The sequence below is a fragment of the Rhinoraja longicauda genome, chromosome 30 (genome assembly GCF_053455715.1).
Source record: "Rhinoraja longicauda isolate Sanriku21f chromosome 30, sRhiLon1.1, whole genome shotgun sequence".
In the NCBI taxonomy this organism is placed as follows: domain Eukaryota; kingdom Metazoa; phylum Chordata; class Chondrichthyes; order Rajiformes; family Arhynchobatidae; genus Rhinoraja; species Rhinoraja longicauda.
This window is the reverse complement of record NC_135982.1, coordinates 9,079,152-9,099,377: the sequence shown is the minus strand read 5'-3', so window position 1 is coordinate 9,099,377 and position 20,226 is coordinate 9,079,152. Positions and strand designations below refer to the sequence as shown.

The 20,226-nt window shown below is 48.5% G+C and overlaps 1 protein-coding gene across 1 annotated transcript in view; it reads left to right on the top strand.

Annotated features, from left to right (window-relative positions):
* noc2l (NOC2-like nucleolar associated transcriptional repressor) overlaps positions 1-20,226 on the top strand; it is a 146,197-nt gene that overhangs the window by 99,648 nt on the left and 26,323 nt on the right. Inside the window, exons 16-18 of the mRNA XM_078425031.1 lie at positions 2,704-2,817; positions 8,269-8,404; positions 9,644-9,726. Coding sequence (XP_078281157.1) covers positions 2,704-2,817; positions 8,269-8,404; positions 9,644-9,726 — 333 coding nt within the window. The remainder of the gene's footprint in view (positions 1-2,703; positions 2,818-8,268; positions 8,405-9,643; positions 9,727-20,226) is intronic.

Here is a 20,226-nt window from a genome sequence, read left to right as displayed (position 1 = left end):
TGGGCTCTCGTCTTCTTTAGCAGCCTCGTGTGCCGCACCTTACCAAATGCCGTCTGAAAATCCAAGTGAACCACATCCGCCGACTCTCCTTGGTCGATCCTGCTATTTACTTCCTCAGAGAATTCCAACACATTTGTCAGGCAAGATTTGCCCTTCAAAAAAACATGCTGACTTCCGCCTACATTAGAACTACATTGTGCTTCTAAGAACTCAGAAACTTCATCCTGAATAATGGACTCCAAAATCGTACCAACCACCTAAGTCAGGCTAACAAGCCTACAGTTTCTCATCTTTTGCCTCAATCCCTTCTCGAACAGTGGAGCAACATTTGCAATTTATTCACAAAATGCTGGAGTAACTCAGCAGGTCAGGCAGCATCTCAGGAGAGAAGGAATGGGTGACGTTTCGTGTCGAGACCCTTCTTCAGACTGATGTCAGGGGGGCGGGACAAAGGAAGGATATAGGTGGAGACAGGAAGATAGCGGGAGAACTGGGAAGGAGGAGGGGAAGAGAGGGACAGAGGGACTATCTAAAGTTGGAGAAGTCGATGTTCATACCACTGGGCTGCAAGCTGCCCAGGCGAAATATGAGGTGCTGTTCCTCCAATTTCCGGTGGGCCTCACTATGGCACTGGAGGAGGCCCATGACAGAAAGGTCAGACTGGGAATGGGAGGGGGAGTTGAAGTGCTCGGCCACCGGGAGCAATAAATTTGCAATTTATATATTTTGCTCCGATTGTTTTAGTTCGTATTTATTCTGTGGTTGAATAATTGCACTTTTATTTTTATAAGTATTTCGCTTCTTATCTTTAAGAGTTTCTGAATGTCCAGAGCTCAGAAACATTTAAAGCCCCTGACAGCCAGCAAAGCGAGCTGTACCCATGACCTGCTGATAAGCTACAGGGCTGATTTAAAATAAAACAACATCAATCCATCCCCCAAGTCATAAATTGTCACTCTGTGCAGTCGGACGGAACAGCAGGCTAGAAGATTTAATGGGAGGAGAGTGGTTGGGTATTGAAGGAAATTGATCCTTGGAAAGCTAGCAAGGCAGCAGGCACGAGTAAAATCTATAAAATTGCCTATGGAGCAAATGTGCACACAGTAGGACTAAAAAGAAACTCCGTGCTGTATGTGAAAGTTTAAGGAAGAAAGCAAGGTGTACAATCCTTTTGCAAAATTATCTACTGCACTGCAGTGTAGTCAAATATCTTCTCCTACCTGCCTTGCCTACACTGCGACACTCTGCACAACACCATGGGAACCGAGAATGTTTCTCAGCTGAGACGTGCCTGCAGGAGATATGTCAGACTATCTGCACTCGGCAAGTTTCCACAAGCAGGATTTTACTGGCCAAAGTGCACCTTATGCTGGGGTATAAAACCATGACAGGAATAAGAGCGACTAGGCTTGTATACACTGGAATTTAGAAAGATGAGAGGGGATCTTATCGAAACGTATAAGATTATTAAGGGGTTGGGCACGTTAGAGGCAGGAAACATGTTCCCAATGTTGGGGGAGTCCAGAACAAGGGGCCACAGTTTAAGAATAAGGGGTAGGCCATTTAGAACTGAGATGAGGAAAAACCTTTTCAGTCAGAGAGTTGTGAATCTGTGGAATTCTCTGCCTCAGAGGGCAGTGGAGGCCAATTCTCTGAATGCATTCAAGAGAGAGTTAGATAGAGCTCTTAAGGATAGCGGAGTCAGGGGGTATGGGGAGAAGGCAGGAACGGGGTACTGATTGAGAATGATCAGCCATGATCACATTGAATGGCGGTGCTGGCTCGAAGGGCCGAATGGCCTCCTCATGCACTTATTGTCTATAATAGAGGGGGTAGAGTCATTTATCCGAGGTCGGAGGATCAAAAGCAAGAGATGTGTAGGGAGAGAGGTACAAGATCTAACATGAACCTGAGGGCAACGTTTCCACTCAGAATACGGAGGACGGAGCGAGCTGCCGGAGGAGGTTTGTTGGGGCAGGTTTAGTTGAGTTCAGTTTAGAGATACAGCACAGAAACAGGCCCTCAGCCCACCGAGTCCAAGCTGACCAGCCATCCCCGCACACTAACACTCTCCGACACACACCAGCGACAATTTACCTAGCCAATTAACCTACAAACCTGTACGTCTTTGGGGTTGTGGGAGGAAACCGAAGATCCCGGAGAAAACCCACGCAGGTCACGGGGTGAACGTACAAACTCCGTACAGACAGCACCCGTAGTCGGGATCGAACCCGGGTCTCTGGCGCTGCAAGCGCTGTAAGGCGGCAACTCTACCGCTGCGCCACCGTGCCGCCCAGGTGCTGTGACAACATTTAAAAGGCACTCTTCAACGTACGCAGTTGCATGGCGAGGAAAGGTTTAGAGGGATGTGGGCCAAATGGCGGCAAATGGGACTACCGTAGATGGGCCATCTTGGTAGGCATGGACGAGTTGGGCCGAATGGCCTGCTTCCGTGCTGAGTGACTCAGTGACTGCTTTCCATGATGCAAGCTGAGAGATAAATATAATCAAGGACACAAGGTATCAATGTTACAGGTTGTATAGAGTTGGAGCAATGGTTGGTCTGAGGAAGGGTCTCGACCCATTCCTTCTCTCCAGAGATGCTGCCTGTCCCGCTGAGTTACTCCAACGTTTTGCGTCTGTCTTGGAGCAATGATGCCCCGCTTTATCGCTCTAAACCGGCTTCTTGTATATTGTTCACAGGCATCGTGGGAGAAGGAAGTTAAGCAGGAGGCCTCGCCTCTGCAGAAGTACTACGGCAGCTGGAAGAAGCTCCGAGACAAGGAGATTGTTCTGGAAATCACCGGCAAGGAGCGGGTACGTTGAGAGACATTTAAATCCCCTAACAGCTGGCAAAGCTAGCCACACCCATCTCCAATGACCTACAGGGTTGATTTAACTTAAAGCTACATTGACCTAACCTCATGATATTAAATATCACCGTGAATGTATTAATTTGTAGGTACTATCGCAATGTTTAAGAAACATTTAGACAGGTAAATGGATAGGCTTAGAGGGATATGCGCCAAGCACAGGCAGGTAGGACTAGTGTAGATGGGACATCTTGGTCGCTGTGGGCAAGTTGGGCCGAAGGACCTGTTTCCACGCTGTATGACTCTATGATTCTGTATAAGAGAGATCAAATGTCTCTGTGGTCGTGCATTTTGAAAGAAAATTCATGCGTTTCAAAGCAAGAGAGCGTTGCACAATTTTCAAAGCTTGATTAGCTACCTATCTCGTTTATCCCTCCCTCCGGTTTTACATTTCTCTCCTCCTCTTCTCTCCTTATCTGACACTCTTTTGTCCCCTTTCTCACCGCAAGAATTTGTCACTTGCTCGCCCCAATCAACCAATTGAGCCCCTCCTCGTTCTGTATCCACCTCTCACTCACGCAAAACAGAAAGTGCTGAAGTAACTGAGCTGGACTGAGAGGACATGGGTTACAGGTGCCAAGGGAAAAATTTAACGGGAACCTGAGGGGCAACGTTTTCTACAAGAGAAGGTGCTGGGTGAATGGAACGAGCTGCCAGGGGAGGTAGTTGAGACAACATTTAACAGACATATGTACAGGTACATGGATAGGAATGATTGGAAGGGATATGGCCGACGAGGGCAGGTGGGACTAGCATAGATGGGGCATCTTGGTCAGCATGGACCAGGTTGGAGGGAAGGGGCTGTTTCCATGCTGTAGGAATCTGTGACTTTGTTTCAGAGTGTATTGTTAATGAAAACACAAATTAAAATTGCCACCAGGTTTTCGGTTTCTATCTAAAGAACATTGATAAGTTCAGGTCCCTGAAGTTTGGCTGCTTGACTTAATTAGTGTGCCTCCACAAGCTAAAATGTTTTGAATCGTAGAACCAATGTGACCAAGTAAGACTTTTGTTTTTCAAAACTCGTTCCAAGTGCTTTAAGTTGCAGACATGCGTGGGCGTGTGGTGTTTCGATGGCTTTCATGCTCCTCGCTTAGACCCTGATTTTGTTTGTGGTTGCTGCGACCTTTCACTTGCTGCTTAGTTTAATTTAGTTTAGCGATAGAGCGTGGAAACAGGCACCTTTGGCCCACCGAGTGCTCACCGATCAGCGCTCACCCCATGCACCAGTTCTAAGCTGCACGCTGGGGACAATTTGCAGAAGCCCATTAACCAGCAAACCTGTACATCTTTGGACTGTGGGAGGAAACCAGAGCACCCGGAGAGAAGCCACGCAGGTCACGGGGAGGTAGACACAAAATGCTGGGGTAACTCAGCGGGACGGGCGGCATCTCTGGAGAGAAGGAATGGGTGATGTTTCGGGTCGAGACCCTTCTTCAGGTCACGGGGAGAACGTACTAACTCTATACAGACAGCACCCGTAGTCGTAGGTATTTATTCACAAAATGCTGGAGTAACTCAGCAGGTCAGGCAGCTTCTCAGGAGAGAAGGAATGGGTGACGTTTCAGGTCGAGCCCCTTCCTCAGACTGATGTCAGGGGAGGGCGTGGGACAAAGATGGGATGTAGTAGGAGACAGGAAGACAGTGGGAGAACTGGGAATGGGGAGGGGAAAGAGAGGGACAGAGGAGCTATCTGAAGTTAGAGAAATCAATGTTCATACCGCTGGGGTGTAAGCTGCCCAAGCGAATTATGAGATGCTGTTCCTCCAAGTTGCGGTGGGCCTCACTATGACAATGGAGGAGGCCATGACAGAAAGGTCAGACTGGGAGTGGGAAGGGGAGTTGAAGTGCTCAGCCACCGGGAGATCAGGTTGGTTAAGCCGGACTGAGGAAGAGATAGGGCAGATGCATAGCATTTTACCTAGGGTAGGGGAATCATGAAACAGAGGACATAAGTTTAAGGTAAGATGAATAAGATTTAATAGGATCCTGAGGGGCTATGTTTTCACACAGAGGGTGGTGGGTATCTGGGGCACCAGATGCCAGGGCAGATAGTTGAGGCAGGCACTGTAACAGCATGTAAAAGACATTTGGACAAGTGCATGGATGGGAACGGTTTAGAGGGATATGGGTCAAACACGGACAGGTGAGACTAGTGCAGATGGGGCACCTTGGTCGGCATGGGCAAGTTGTAGTGAAGGGCTTATTTCCGTGGTGGAGGACTCTATGCAGTTTGGTCCAGTAGAGTTGGCTCTGCCAAGCCGAGCTCTTGTTTCTTGCACAGACACACAATGCTGGAGCAACTCAGCGGGACAGGCAGCATCTCTGGAGAGAAGGAATGGGCGACGTTTCGGGTCGAGACCCTTCTTGTTTCTTGCAGCTGTTCCATTCAGACCTGCATCACATCAAGAGCTGGCCTAGAACAAATCCCACCTAAATAAAACCCACCCGAAAATCCCACCGTGGCTGGGGGGCTCAAGTAATAAGGGGAAGCTGGGAATTTTCCTGGAACAAATGACCTCATGGCATTGTCATGTCAAATGTTGACCTCATTAACATTTCTAAAACGATGATGAGCGTAGATGGGGTAGACAGTCACAGTCTTTTACCCAAGAGCAGGGGAGTGTAAAACTTGAGGCGAGAGATACGGATTCAAAAGGGATTAAGATCAAAGGGGGGCAAGTTATTTTTTTCATATCCCCACCAGAATGTGGTGGGTCTCTGCAAAATACTGCCAGAGGAAGTGGTAGCGTCTGCTTAGGCAGTACAATCACAATGTTTAAAGGTCATTTGGTCAGGCATATAGAAAGCAAAGGGTTAGAGGGATGTGGGCCAAATGCCAGCACATGGGACTCTATGCAGTTCATGGCACTCTGCAGGTGCCAGAGGTTATGGGGAGAAGGCCGGAGAATGGGGTTAGGAGGGAGAGTTCTTCCACAGTTTAAGAATAAGGATGTAGGCCATTTAGAACTGAGATGAGGAAAAACATTTTCAGTCAGAGAGTTGTGAATCTGTGGAATTCTCTGCCTCAGAAGGCAGTGGAGGCCAATTCTCTGGATGCATTCAAGAGAGAGCTGGATAGAGCTCTTAAGGATAGCGGAGTCAGGGGGTATGGGGAGAAAGCAGGAACGGGGTACTGATTGAGAATGATCAGCCATGATCATATTGAATGGCGGTGCTGGCACAAAGGGCCGAATGGCCTCCTCCTGCACCTATTGTCTATTGTCTATTATGACTAGCCTTGGTCGCCATGGACAAGTTGGGTCGAAGGGCCTGACTGTGTGCTCTTTGATTCTGTGAAATGATGAGTGCTAAAGTATTCAAATCATCAGTTCTATACCGTAGGTTCGTCTCTGCACTGCACGTTTTGTGCAAGGTTGGTTCTGCTTTCTTCTCTTGCGGATCTATCACATAATGTTATTTATTTTAAATCCGAATCACCATTGCCATTCCGAGGAGACAAATATTAAAACAGGAAGAAAAGTTTTAGCAATTTTTTAATGGATATCCTTTTACCAATTTGAGTTCACACAGTGAGAGCCTCACTGGTGTAATTCAGTTTAGCTTAGAGATACAGCACTGAAACAGGCCCTTTGGCCCGTCGAGTCTGCGCCGACCAGCGATCCCCGTGCACTAAGTGCTATCCTGCACACTAGGGACAATTTACAGAAGTCAATGTGGGAGGAAACCGGCGCACCTGGGGAAAACCCACGCAATCATGGGGAGAACGTACATCCTCCATACGGACAGCACCCGTAGTCAGGATCGAACCCGGGCCTCTGGCGCTGTGAGGCAGCGACTCTACCGTTGCCCCAGATGAGCTGAGCTGAGAGAGGGTATCCCCCTGGTTGAGTTCAATGGGAGGAAACATCTCCAGCCAAGCTTTACGTGGACGAGATTCAGTTTAACGTGGAGATTAAAAATCAGCCCAGAATTTGACCAATTGGAAAAAAAAACCTTGGATTTTGCAAGCACCTTTCTCTCCTGTTTCGTTTAGTTTTGGGGATATGGCAGATGAACAGGTCCTTCGGCCCCCCTGAAACCGCGCCGATCAGCAATCACCCGTACACAAACTCTATTCTCCACACACTAGGGGCAATTTACAGAGGCCGATTGACCGACAAACCCACACGTCTTTTGGACGTGTGAGGAAACCGGAGCACCCGGAGAAAACCCACGCTGTCACGGGGAGAACGTACATACTCCGTACGGACAGCGCCCGTAGTCAGGATGGAACCCGGGTCTCTGGCGCTGTAAGGCAGCCACTCCACCGTCTCCCCAGACGAGCTGAGCTGAGACGAGTTCAATGATGGAAACATCTGCCAAGCATTTTGTGGAGGAGATTCAGTTTAATGTCACGGGGGAAACGTACAAACTCCCGTTCAGCACCCGCGGTCAGGATCGGATGCGGGTCTCTGGCGCTGTGAGGCAGCAGCTCTACCGCCGCGTCACTGTGCCGCCCTATTGGGACATTAAACTGGGAAGCCGCCGGGTTTGTTTTGGAAAGGTGCAGCAAGGTGCTCCCCTTTAGCTCCGTCAGCCACCCAAGCTGCAAGGAGCCTTGTGAAAGGCAGTGAGCAGCATTACCTGTGTACACCAGGCCGAGCCACTGTGGTGCCCCAGTCTAATGGGTCTTATGTCCCCAACACGTGAATCCTTCAACATTCGTGCCGCGATCATCTGTTCCATAGAGCCAAGCCTGGTAGGCCCGTTTAAACATTCCACCGATGGAATTCTCCGCATCAGTTTGGTGACAGGGTTTGGCAAAGAAGGGGGACAAAAAAAGCTTTAAAAAAAATAGTTCCAACAGGAAACGCAAAGTTTTGCATTTCTCTTTAACCTAAAAGAGTTTTGAGCTTCCTGAGAGATTGGGAGGAGGACAATAGACAATAGACAATAGACAATAGGTGCAGGAGTAGGCCATTCAGCCCTTCGAGCCAGCACCGCCATTCAATGCGATCATGGCTGATCACTCAATCAGTACCCCGTTCCTGCCTTCTCCCCATACCCCCTCACTCCGCTATACTCAAGAGCTCTATCCAGCTCTCTCTTGAAAGCATCCAACGAACTGGCCTCCACTGCCTTCTGGCAGAGGAGGGGGAATTCATCACATAGCTCCAGGCAACAATTTCCAACTCTCTTTCTTGCGTTCCCAGTGTAATCTTCGTTCCAGTTACCGCAGGTCCAGTGATGAAACAGAGGTGCCCACGCAGTCAGCCAGTCAGTCTGAAAGGGATGTCACGTTTACCGTTAGCGTTATTGATTGGTAATTGGCGATGGTTGCATGTAAATGGGAGATGGGGGCAGACCTTGGCTTGGTGTTTTAAGCCTCCGCGGTGTCGAGGGCTGACTTTGTAGTAACTCCTTCTGTTATATTTCATGTGCCCCTCGCCAGCTGGAAGACCTGCATTTCCCGGAGATCAAACGCAGGAAGTTGCAAGAGAGCAAAGAGAAAGACAAGAAAGAATTCAGGGATCTCTTTGACTCTGACAGCAGCTCTGATGATGAAAGCTGTGGCTTTAAATCTAAAGGTAGGTTTTGAAAATATTCCACGGGGAGGAGATGTTGTTCGTAGCCGCAACCTGGGGGGGTGGGGCTGGTGATGTGGACACGGAGAGCTTCGCAACACCATCACAATACTTACAGGCTGTGGGAATAAATGAGACCATTCAGCCCTACTCCCTCCTGTACTACAGACACATAGAAACATAGAAACATAGAAAATAGGTGCAGGAGGACGCCATTCGGCCCTTCAAGCCAGCACCGCCATTCATTGTGATCATGGCTGATCGTCCACAATCAGTAACCCGTGCCTGCCTTCTCCCCATATCCCTTGATTCCACTAGCCCCCTAGAGCTCTATCTAACTCTCTCTTAAATCCATCCAGTGATTTGGCCTCCACTGCCCTCTGTGGCAGAGAATTCCACAAATTCACAACTCTCTGGGTGAGAAAGTTCCTTCTCACCTCAGTTTTAAATGGCCTCCCCTTTATTCTAAGCCTGGTTCTGGACTCGCCCAACATTGGGAACATTTTTCCTGCATCTAGCTTGTCCAGTCCTTTTATCTATCTATCTATATACTAAAACTCTCGTTTGTTTGTTCGTTTGTTCCTGAACTACAGCCGAAACCGTACACGATAGCGCGACAATTACGACAAAAGTCGTAATTATATCTGCTGTAAAATATTTGTGATAATCTTTCTGACCCTCCTCCAGCAAGTGTTGCAAACATTCGTAACCATCATGAGCAATTGGATTTAGAACAAACCGAAAATCTGTGTGCAATGCTAATCCAGGTAGTGGTGACTATCACAGTTTGCCAAACTTGCTGGAGGGGGGGTCAGAAAGATTATAATAAAATCATTTACAGCGGATACAATTACGACTCTATGAAGACAGGCCATTTGCCCCACACGATGGCCTGTTCTCGCGCTACACCTGCTCCTCCTCCAATTCCCACCTCCGCCAATCCTATCAACAGAATGTCGCAATCCTCACCTTCACTACCATTACTGGTGCCCTCCCCTAATTCCCCATTTATTGGTGCCCTCCCCTAATTCCCCATTTACCGGTGCCCTCACCTAATTCCCCATTTATTGGTGCCCTCCCCTAATTCCCCATTTACCGGTGCCCTCCCCTAATTCCCCATTTACTGGTGCCCTCCCCTAATTCCCCATTTACAGGTGCCCTCCCCTAATTCCCCATTTACAGGTGCCCTCCCCTAATTCCCCATTTACTGGTGCCCTCCCCTATTTCCCCATTTAAACTCAGGGGTCTGTTCAGATTATGAACACCACGTTTTTGATCGGATTAACGAGAGATCTTTGTCCGTGGAAAGATCAGAACAAGGAAGAGTAAATTCAGCCATTAATAGAAATTCAATATAGAAATTAGAAATGGAAATGGAAATGGATATTTAGGGAATGGAGGAATATTGATTATGTGAAGGCAGAGGAGATTAGTTTAACTTGCCATCATTTTTGGCATAGATATTGTGGGCTGAAGTGCCTGTTCCTTTCCTATGTTCTAAACCCCAAAGCCCTTTACTGGACGATTCTCCCAACCATATACACTCCAAGCACTAGTTGTTCCCTCCCTATCTAAAGGCCATCCCTCCTCCTATCTTCCATGATCAGGATTCACCAAGGTTGTGCAAACCAATATTTAGAAAGATAGCTTCACATCCAAGTAACTTTGGCACTGGAGGTGCCAGCAATGATCAGTTGAAATCCCACCCTACTCCTGGGATTTGCTACGTAATTTAGAAGTTAAAACAAACCTGCAGATGCTGGAAACCTGAAACAAAATGGTCATGTAAGGTGCTTTGAAATATGTTTCACTTAACTGCATTGAGAGAAGACACGTGTTTGTAGACACAAGGAACTGCAGATGCTGGGTTATAAAAATAAAGTGCTGGAGAAACTGCTGAAGAAAGTGCTGAAGAAAAATAAGTGCAGGAGTAGGCCATTCGGCCATTCGGCCCCTTGAGCTAGCACCACCATTGAAAATGATTGTGGCTGATCATTTAAAATCAGTACCCCGTTCCTGCTTTTCCCCCATATCCCTTGATTCCTTTAGCCCAAGAGCTAAATCTAACTCTCTCTTGAAAACATCCAGTGAATAGGCAGAGGCAGTGGCAGAGAATTCCACAGATTCACAACTCTCTGGGTGAAGAAGTTTTTCCTCATCTCAGTCCTAAATGGCCTACCCCTTATTCTTAAACTGTGACCACTGGTTCTGGACTCCCCCAACATCGGGAACATTTTTCCTGCATCTAGCCTGTCCAATCCTTTAAGAATTTTATATGTTTCTATAAGATCCCCTCTCATCCTTCTAAATCCCAGTGAATACAAGCCCAATCGACCCATTCTTTCATCAAATGACAGTCCCGCCATCCCGGGAATTAACCTTCATAAATCCATGCTGACTTTGACCGATCCTGTCACTGCTTTCCAAATGTGCTGCTGTAACATCTTTAACAATTGACTTCAGCATCTTCCCCACTACCGATGGAAGGCTAACTGGTCTATAATTCCCCCATTTTCTCTCTCCCCCCTCCTTTCTTGTGGGGGAAAAGTGGGGTTACATTGGTTACCCTCCAGTCCATAGGAACTGATGCAATTGAGAGATCATTGGAAAATGATCACCCATGCATCCACGATTTCGAGGGCCACCTCCTTGAGTACCCTGGGATGCAGATCATCAGGCCCTGGGGATTTATCTGCCTTCAGCCCAACAGGTTACCTAACACCATTTCCTGACTAATGTGGATTCCCTTCAGTTCCTCCCTCCCACTAGATCCTCGGCCCCCTAGTACTTCTGCGAGATTGTGTCTTCCTTAGTGAAGACAGAACCAAAGTACTCGTTTAACTGTTCTGCCATTTCCTTGTTTCTCCATTATAAATTCACCTGTCTGATATATCTAAAGAAGCTTTTACAGTCAGTTTCTATATTTCCCGCAAGCTTTCTTTCATGCTCTTAATTAACCCCTTTGTCCTCCTCTGTTGAGTTCTAGATTTCTCCCAGTCCTCTGGTTTGCTGCTTCCTCTGGCTAATTTATATGTCTTTTCCTTGAATTTAACACTAGGCTTGATTTCTCTCATTAGCCACAGTTGACCCACCTTCCCCGTTTTATTATTTCGGGTCAGGCGGCATCTCTGGAGGACATGGATAGGTGAAGGTTCGGTTCAGGGCCTTTCTTCACACCTGTTTGTACCCGAATTTTGAACTTACAATCCAATTGACAGATTAACGTCACAGGGGGGCCACCTTAGACATGTGTAACGAAGTGGGGCACACTGCCTGTTGACAGGAAAGGATGTCGTTGCAGGCTATTGAGGGCGTGCAGCGTAGGCTCACGAGGTTAATTGCGGGACTGTCGAATATGTTGAAAGACTGGAGCGACTGGGCTTGTATACTTTTCTGGGATTTAGAAGGATGAGAGGGGATCTTATTGAAACATATAAGATTATTACGGGATTGGACACGCTAGAGGCAGGAAACATGTTCCCGATGTTGGGGAAGTTCTGAACCAGGGGCCACAGTTTAAGAATAAGGGGTCGGCCATTTTGAACGGTGATGAGGAAAAACGTTTTCACCCAGAGAGTGGCGAAGCCGCGGAACTCTCTGCCTCAGAAGGCAGTGGAGGCCAATTCCCCGGATGCTTTCAAGAGAGAGTTAGATAGAGATCTTAATGATAGGGGGTATGGGGAGAAGGCAGGAACGGGGTACTGAGTGTGGATGACCAGCCATGTTCACGGTGAATGGCGGTGCTGGCTCGAAGGGCCAAATGGCTTACTCCTGCACCTATTGTTTATTGTCTAGGCTGTTAGGACGTTGCAAAATGTCGGGGTCGTTTGCAGGAACTGTGCGCGCGGGGGTGGGGGAGGTTGCCAGATTGCACGCACCATCTGGGGACTAAGCTTCTTGGGAGAGTATAAAACGGCTTTAATTGTAGATGAAAACACATTCGCCGTAAGCATTGTCTCCTTGTTTTGTGCAATGGTGAATTTTATTGGGCAGCGTTTCGTGGATTATTTTCATGGAAGAGCAAGAAAAAGACAGCGCCAGATTGTTTGAGTACTCTTTCCAGAGGAAGACCTACCAGCATTTGATACAATTGCTCTACTCTTTTAAATCTCTTTGCTACCTCTAAATCTGGCACCATTTTGTTCAGTGTTCTAGTTAAATTCTGCTGCCTGATTCACCGCCAACTCATTTAGGACATTGGACTTTGTCAATGGAACTGATGTGCTACAGTGCTGCAAACTACATTTTATACTCCACTAGACCAAGTGGACCCATTGGGCCCAAACCTCTCCTGCATTGGTGCAGCACCCTCTCCTCCCCCCCTCCCTGTTGCCCCCCTTCCCCTCCGCCCTCCCCCTTCCCCCTCCTCCCCCCTTTCCCCCCTCTGCTCCCCTCCTTCTCCCCCTCACTCCTCCCCCTCTCTCCCCCAACCCCCCCACCCTCCCCCACCTCCCCTACTCCTCTTCCCTTTCCCCGCTTCCCCTTCCCCCCCCCCACTCAATCCGCCTCAACCCCCCCCCTTATCCTCCCTCCCCAGGAGATAAATTTAAACTTTAAAATGTGAATAACTTAAAAAATATAACACCAATTTCAATGAAACTTCCATTAGCACCAAAGGGACGACGGTGAGTAAGGTGGGCCTAAAATTGTCGCGCTATCGTTGGCTGTAGTTCAGGAACAAACAAACAAACAAACAAACGAGAGTTTTAGTACATAGATATCTTCCCCTTTGCTCTGCCTATTGTACTTGAGGTTGACATGATTGTATTTGTTAGTATTATCTGATTGAATAGCATGCAATACAAAGCGTTTCACTGCACCTCAGTCCACGTGACAATATTAAACATAAGCCTAAATTACCCTTGAGTTTTGAAAAAAGGAATGTTCCTGATATTCCTAGCCCAAGACAATTACCTCACCCAACTGGATAAGGAGGGCCTCCGAATCTTTCAGAGTGCAACGCCCACAGCTTGGCTTGCTGTCAAATCTGTCAGGGGCTAGAAATATTTCTCAACGTGTCTGGCATTCAAGCAAGATTTGAAAACTGAATCATTAATTCTTTTTATTAAATATTGAAAAGAACTAAAAGCCTTCTTAAGTAATTAAGAACATAAAACAAAACATAAATAATTAAGGATAAGGGAGCTTTCCTTCCTCAGAGCCCTGCCGTTCCGGTTGATAACAGCAGGGACTGGGAGGCAGATCTGACCGAGTGTTGGCCCAAGTTTGGCTTCCCCCAGGGTTGGCACTGGGCATCTCAGCGAGCTGGGACTCCACTGGAATTGCCTTGGCAAAGACAATTGTGACCCTCAACATCATTGGGCAGCGCAGTGGTAGAGTTGCTGCCTCTCAGCACCAGAGACCCGGGTTCGATCCTGACTCTGGGTGCTTGTCCGTACGGAGTTTGTACGTTCTCCCCCGTGACCTGCGCGGGTTTTCACCTGGATCTCCGGTTTCCGCCCACAATCCAAAGACGTACCCGGCTATCTGGGTTTGGTCAAGTTGTAAATTGTCCCTAGTGTGTGTAGGGTAGTGTTCGTGTGCGGGGATCGCTGGTCGGCGCGGACTCAGTGGGCCAAAAGGGCCTGTTTCCTCGCTGTATCTCTAGTCTAATCTAAACTAAACTAAAGTAAAATCAGTCACTGTTCCAGTTCAGTCTCAATAGACAATAGACAATAGGTGCAGGAGTAGGCCATTCAGCCCTTCGAGCCAGCACCGCCATTCAATGCGATCATGGCTGATCACTCTCAATCAGTACCCCGTTCCTGCCTTCTCCCCATACCCCCCTCACTCCGCTATCCTTAAGAGCTCTATCCAGCTCTCTCTTGAAAGCATCCAACGAACTGGCCTCCACTGCCTTCTGAGGCAGAGAATTCCACACCTTCACCACTCTCTGACTGAAAAAGTTCTTCCATATCTCCGTTCTAAATGGCCTACCCCTTATTCTTAAACGGTGGCCCCCTTGTTCTGGACTCCCCCAACATTGGGAACATGTTTCCTGCCTCTAATGTGTCCAATCCCCTAATTATCTTATATGTTTCAATAAGATCCCCCCTCATCCTTCTAAATTCTAAATTCCCTCCCAAATTGTCCACCATTCTTTCCCATCCATAAATGCTGCTCGACCCGCTGAGTCCCTCCAGCAGCTTAGTAGCTGCATGTTGAACTACACCATTCACGCAGCGCAGTGGCACAGCTGGTAGAACAGCTGCCTCACAGCGCCAGAGACTCCGGGTTCAATCCTGACCTCCGGTGCTGTCCGTGTGGAGTTTGCACGTTCTTCCCGTGCCTGCGTTGTGCCCCTGCCCCTCGCTCTCGGTCTTCGGGATCTGTGGAGTCAGTGGTAGTGGGGCGGGAGGAGGGCAATGACCGACCGGGCTGTGCACCCACCTCACCACTCCCAATGCTACTTCCCTTGGCAATCGCACCATCTCAGCACGGTGGCACAGCGGTAGAGTTGCTGCCTCACAGGACCAGAGACCCTGGTTCGAACCTGACTATGGGTGCTTTCTGTCTGGAGTTTGTACCTTCTCCCCGTGACCTGCTTGGGTTTTCTCTGAGATCTCCAGTTTCCTCCCACATTCCAAAGACGTGCAGGCTTCGGTAAAAATCAAAAATTGTCCCTTGTGTGTAGGATAGTGCTAATGTACAGGGTGACCGCTGGTCGGCACGGCCTAGGTGGGCCGAAGGGCCTGTTTCCACACTGTATCTCTAAACTAAAAAATTTAAATCTCAATTTAATTGGGTCTCCTCACTGGTTGAAGCTACGATCAAGGAGTGTGTGATCCCTTGATGCCTCAGCACACTGGAATAAAACAGTTAAGGCTTTCTCACTGCATTAACCTCCCATTGATTTCCGGGTAAGGTCTCCTGTGTAATTAATCGGAGGGGAAGGCTCACATTCACATCCAATTTTCCTCCCCGCACAACGAACAAAAGGCATGAGTGTGTTCTCAGAAAAATGCAAAATACTGCAGATGCTGCAGGTCCGACACAAAAGGGAAGGTGCTTGGAAATTCAGGCCGTTTCTGCGGGTAATTGTGGGATAAGGGGAGATTTTGTCATTCAGCGGTTGGGTGAGTGTTTGGAGTTCTCTGAGCCAGAGGGCCGTGGGGTTGATCCAGCACAGAGGTGGCGGGAGAGGGGGGATGGAAAGGAGGTGGGATGAGGAGCAGCATGGTCTCCAGCACTGAAGAGAGGGGGGGGCGGGTCGGGTAGAGCAGACTCCAGGTGAAGCAAGGCCTGGCTCTTGCTCCAAGTTTAGAAGGATGAGGGGGGATCTTATAGAGACGTATAAAATGATAAAAGGACTGGACAAGCTAGATGCAGGAAAAATGTTCCCAATGTTGGGGGAGACCAGAACCAGGGGCCACAGTCTAAGAATAAAGGCCATTTAAAACTGAGGTGAGAAGGAACTTTTTCGCCCAGGGAGTTGTGAATTTGTGGAATTCTCTGCCGCAGAAGGCAGTGGAGGCCAAATCGCTGGATGGATTTAAGAGAGAGTTAGATAGAGCTCTGGGGGCTAGTGGAATCAAGGGATATGGGGAGAAGGCAGGCACGGGTTACTGATTGTGGATGATCATAATGAATGGCGGTGCTGGTTCGAAGACCCGAATGGCCTCCTCCTGCACCTATTTTCTATGTTTCTAAGTTCTTAACGTTTCGAAGCCATGATTTTTTCATCAGAACCGACCGGTTTCAATGGGGAAGGTGGGGAGGGGCGAAGAAAACAAAATGGAGGGCCTGCCATTGAATGGGAGGGCGGAAGAGACAGTGGGGCAAGTGGCGGGCAGGAAATGGGGATCAGGGTAGGAGGGAGGGACGGGGGAGAGAGAGTTGGATGGTCAGGAGGCGGGGGAGACAGAAGGACAGGCGGCGAGGGAGCAAGAATACGAACACATTGGGAGTGGCACAGCCTCATAGCTCCAGCGACCTCGGTTTGATCCTGACCTCCGGTGCTGTCGGTGTGGAGTTTGCACGTTCGCCCCATGTTCAAGTAGGTTTCCTCCGGGTGCTCCCATATCCTCCCACATCCCAAAGACGTGTGGTTTGGTAGGCTCATTATCCCCTGTAAATTGCCCTCGTGAGGGGGTAGAATCTCAGGGGGAGTTGATGTGAATGTGGGGGTCTAGGATTAGTGTAAAAATTAAATTAGTGTTTAATGGCCAACTCAATCGGCTGAAGATAGACACAAAAAGCTGGAGTAACTCAGAGGCTCAGACAGCATCTCTGGAGAAAAGGAATAGGTGACGTTTTGAGTCTGGTCTGAAGAGGGTCTTGACTCGAAACGCCACCGATTCCTTTTCTCCAAAGATGCTGTCTGACCCGCTGAGTTTCTCCAGCTTTTTGTGCCTATATTCAGTTTAAACCAGCAGTTCCTTCATACTCAAAGGGCCACAGTGTTTGTTTCTGAACGGTATCTCTCTACGACTAACATAGTTAAACCTGCAAATTAACAGTGCAGTTCTTCCAGAGTACTGAGAAACTGAGATCACGTGGAGAAAATTGAAATACTGTCATAGATTAAAGCACAGAAAAGAAGCTGTGAAGACATCTTTCTCGTTACAACGCTGTAACTCTATATTCTGCACTCTCAAAGGTATTTATTTCACAAAATGCTGGAGTAACTCAGCAGGTCAGGCAGCATCTCAGGAGAGAAGGAATGGGTGACGTTTCGGGCGACCCGAAACGTCACCCATTCCTTCTCTCCTGAGACGCTGCCTGACCTGCTGAGTTACTCCAGCATTTTGTGAAATAAATACCTTCGATTTGTACCAGCATCTGCAGTTATTTTCTCACATATTCTGCACTCTGGTGTTCTTCTCTTAGTACCTGCCACTGCAGTAATGTCTGGCTGCATTGTAGTCATGTGTAAGATTATTTGACTGGGCAGCACGCAAACAAAGTTTTTCACTGTGATTCTGTACAGTGATAACGATAAAACACTCCAGGTCCACCACCGATTTTCTGGCACCCTTGGCTCCAGGGCTTTCTGTATTAAATGTGTAGGAAGGAACTGCAGACGCTGGTTTAAACCGAAGATAGACACAAAATGCTGGAGTAACTCAGCAGGTCAGGCAGCATCTCTGGAGAGAAGGAATGGGTGACATTTCGGGTCGAAGAAGGGTCTCGACCCGAAACGTCACCCATTCCTTCTCTCCAGAGATGCTGCCTGTCCCGCGCCGAGTTACTCTAGCATTTTGTTCCTTTCTGGATTATCCATTTGGCGACCAACAGAGGTCACGGCCTCCGAGAGGTGTTCAACGGCACGGGAAAGGCCTGTCGAGGCCGTTGAGGAGACGAGACGCCGGCCCGCAAAGTCGGCCTCGGAGGTCGGCTGTGGGAGGGAACGGATGTGCTGGCTCTGGCCGGGCCAGAGTTCCAGAGGCTCAGCCTCAGGGGGCAAATTCGACCCGCCGATTGGCACGGAAGTCCCGATGAGGTAGAGATCGGCCACCTCACCCGGCCCAGGGGCCACATTTCCAGGGGACATCGGGAGTGGGGGGGGGGGGGGGATTCAATAATTTGTCCGTAATTTTGTCCGGATTAAAGGAGGTGCCAGACCACCAAGTTGCCAGAAAATCGTTTGTGGACCAATTTAAAGCATAGAAATAAAATAAAATAAAATAAAATAAAGCTCGAGCGATTAACCTGTGCCATTACGAAGCACAACGAGCTGGAGGAAGTCAGTGGGTCAGGCAGCATCTGTGGAAGGAGTGGAACGGACGACCTTTCTGGCCGCGGCCCAACCCCTGACCCGAGACCCTGAGACGTTGTCTGTTCATTCCCTCCGCAGACGCTGCCCGGCCCGCCCAGTTCCTCCAGCACTTTGTGCCTTGCTGAAAAATGACCGGCATCTGCGGTTCCTTGTGTCTCCGTCTCCTTCTGTGGGATTGCCAATGCCTTTCAAGTTACCGTGGGGGGGGAGGGGAGAGAGGTGTGAATGAGTGCTCCAATCCTGAACGCAGTGGAGAGTTCAGCCATGGAGCAATGGGGGGGAAGGGGGAGAGTCAGCCACACTGCCGAGGGAGCTCGAGCCTACTTTGGACCCCCGGCTCTGCTCCGGCAGGCACGCACTGAGGCACTGCTCTCCCAGCTGCTACCCAGCTGGGCTCAGCCCTCTCCGTGTGTCTCTCCGTGCACGAGCAATGAAAGATGCAGAAGGCAAAATGACAGTGAGCACCAGTGCTGGAGCACAGAACGACAGCAACAAGGTCTTCAGACAATAGACAATAGGTGCAGGAGTAGGCCATTCGGCCCTTCCAGCCAGCACAGTGATCATGGCTGATCATTCACAATCAGTACCCCGTTCCTGCCTTCTCCCCATACCCCCTGACTCCGCTATCCTTAAGAGCTCTATCTAACTCTCTCTTGAATGCATTCAGGGAATTGGCCCCCACTGCCTTCTGAGGCAGAGAATTCCACAGATTCACAACTCTCTGAGTGTGAGACACGGGATACAAGTTTTTAAAAGGGGGGGGGATTAAAAGAATTGACTCCATTTTGCATCATGATCGATTCATTAGGCTAATCCCGTCATCATTTAGAAAGGGGCTTAGCTGTGGTTTGTGTTAAATACGTGAATGGCCATTATTCCCTCGAAAATCTTTTTATCTGCTTTCTTTAAATAACATTAATGGCTGCACTGTGAATTGAAACTGTTACGTCTAGATTTTTTTTTCTGGTTGTGAAGGAATTTGATTGTGTAACCAGTACCCCAGGGGTCTGAAGAAGGGTTCCAACCTGAAATGTCCCCCATTCCTTCTCTCCAGAGATGCTGCCAGACCCACCGAGTTACTTTGTGACTGTCTTCAGCATTAACCAGCATCCTTGCTGCACACCCCTGGTTGCACTCAAATTTTAGGAATGGACGTGGGGGGGGGGGGGGTTGGAATTAAATTGCTTTGTATTAAAGGTCTTCAGAACGAAATCCTTCAGGTGCGATGGTATTTTAGTGAATGATTCTCCGTGTCTCCCCCGGTCACTGTGTACTTTGGACAAGCTACCCAGATTTGTGAATCTGTGGAATTCTCTGCCTCAGAGGGCAGTGGAGGCCAATTCTCTGAATACATTCAAGAGAGAGCTAGATAGAGCTCTTAAGGATAGCGGAGTCAGGGGGTATGGGGAGAAAGCAGGAACGGGGTACTGATTGAGAATGATCAGCCATGATCACATTGAATGGCGGTGCTGGCTCGAAGGGCCGAATGGCCTCCTCCTGCACCTATTGTCTATTGTCTATTTGTGGAGGTGCAGATGAAGTTTAAGTTACAGAATGGAAAAAAGGACAACTTTTAACATCGAAACATAGAAACATATAAAATAGGTGCAGGAGTAGGCCATTCGGCCCTTCGAGCCAGCACCACCATTCAATATGATCATGGCTGATCATCCACAATCAGTACCCCGTTCCTGCTTTTCCCCATGTCCCTTAACCCTAGGAGCTAAATCTAACTCTCTCCTGAAAACATCCAGTGAATCGGCCTCCACTGCCTTCTGTGGCAGAGAATTCCACAGATTCACAATGAAGGCAGTGGAGGCCAATTCTCTGAATGCATTCAAGAGAGAGCTGGATAGAGCTCTTAAGGATAGCGGAGTCAGGGGGTATGGGGAGAAGGCAGGAACGGGGTACTGATTGAGAATGATCAGCCATGATCACATTGAATGGCGGTGCTGGCTCGAAGGGCAGACTGGTCTCCTCCTGCACCTATTATCTATTGTCTATCCTCTAAGAATGTTATATGTTTCCATAAGATCCGCTCTCATCCTAAATCCTAGCGAATACAAGCCAGTTTTTACTTTCCAAAGTTGGGAAATAATTTTTTTTT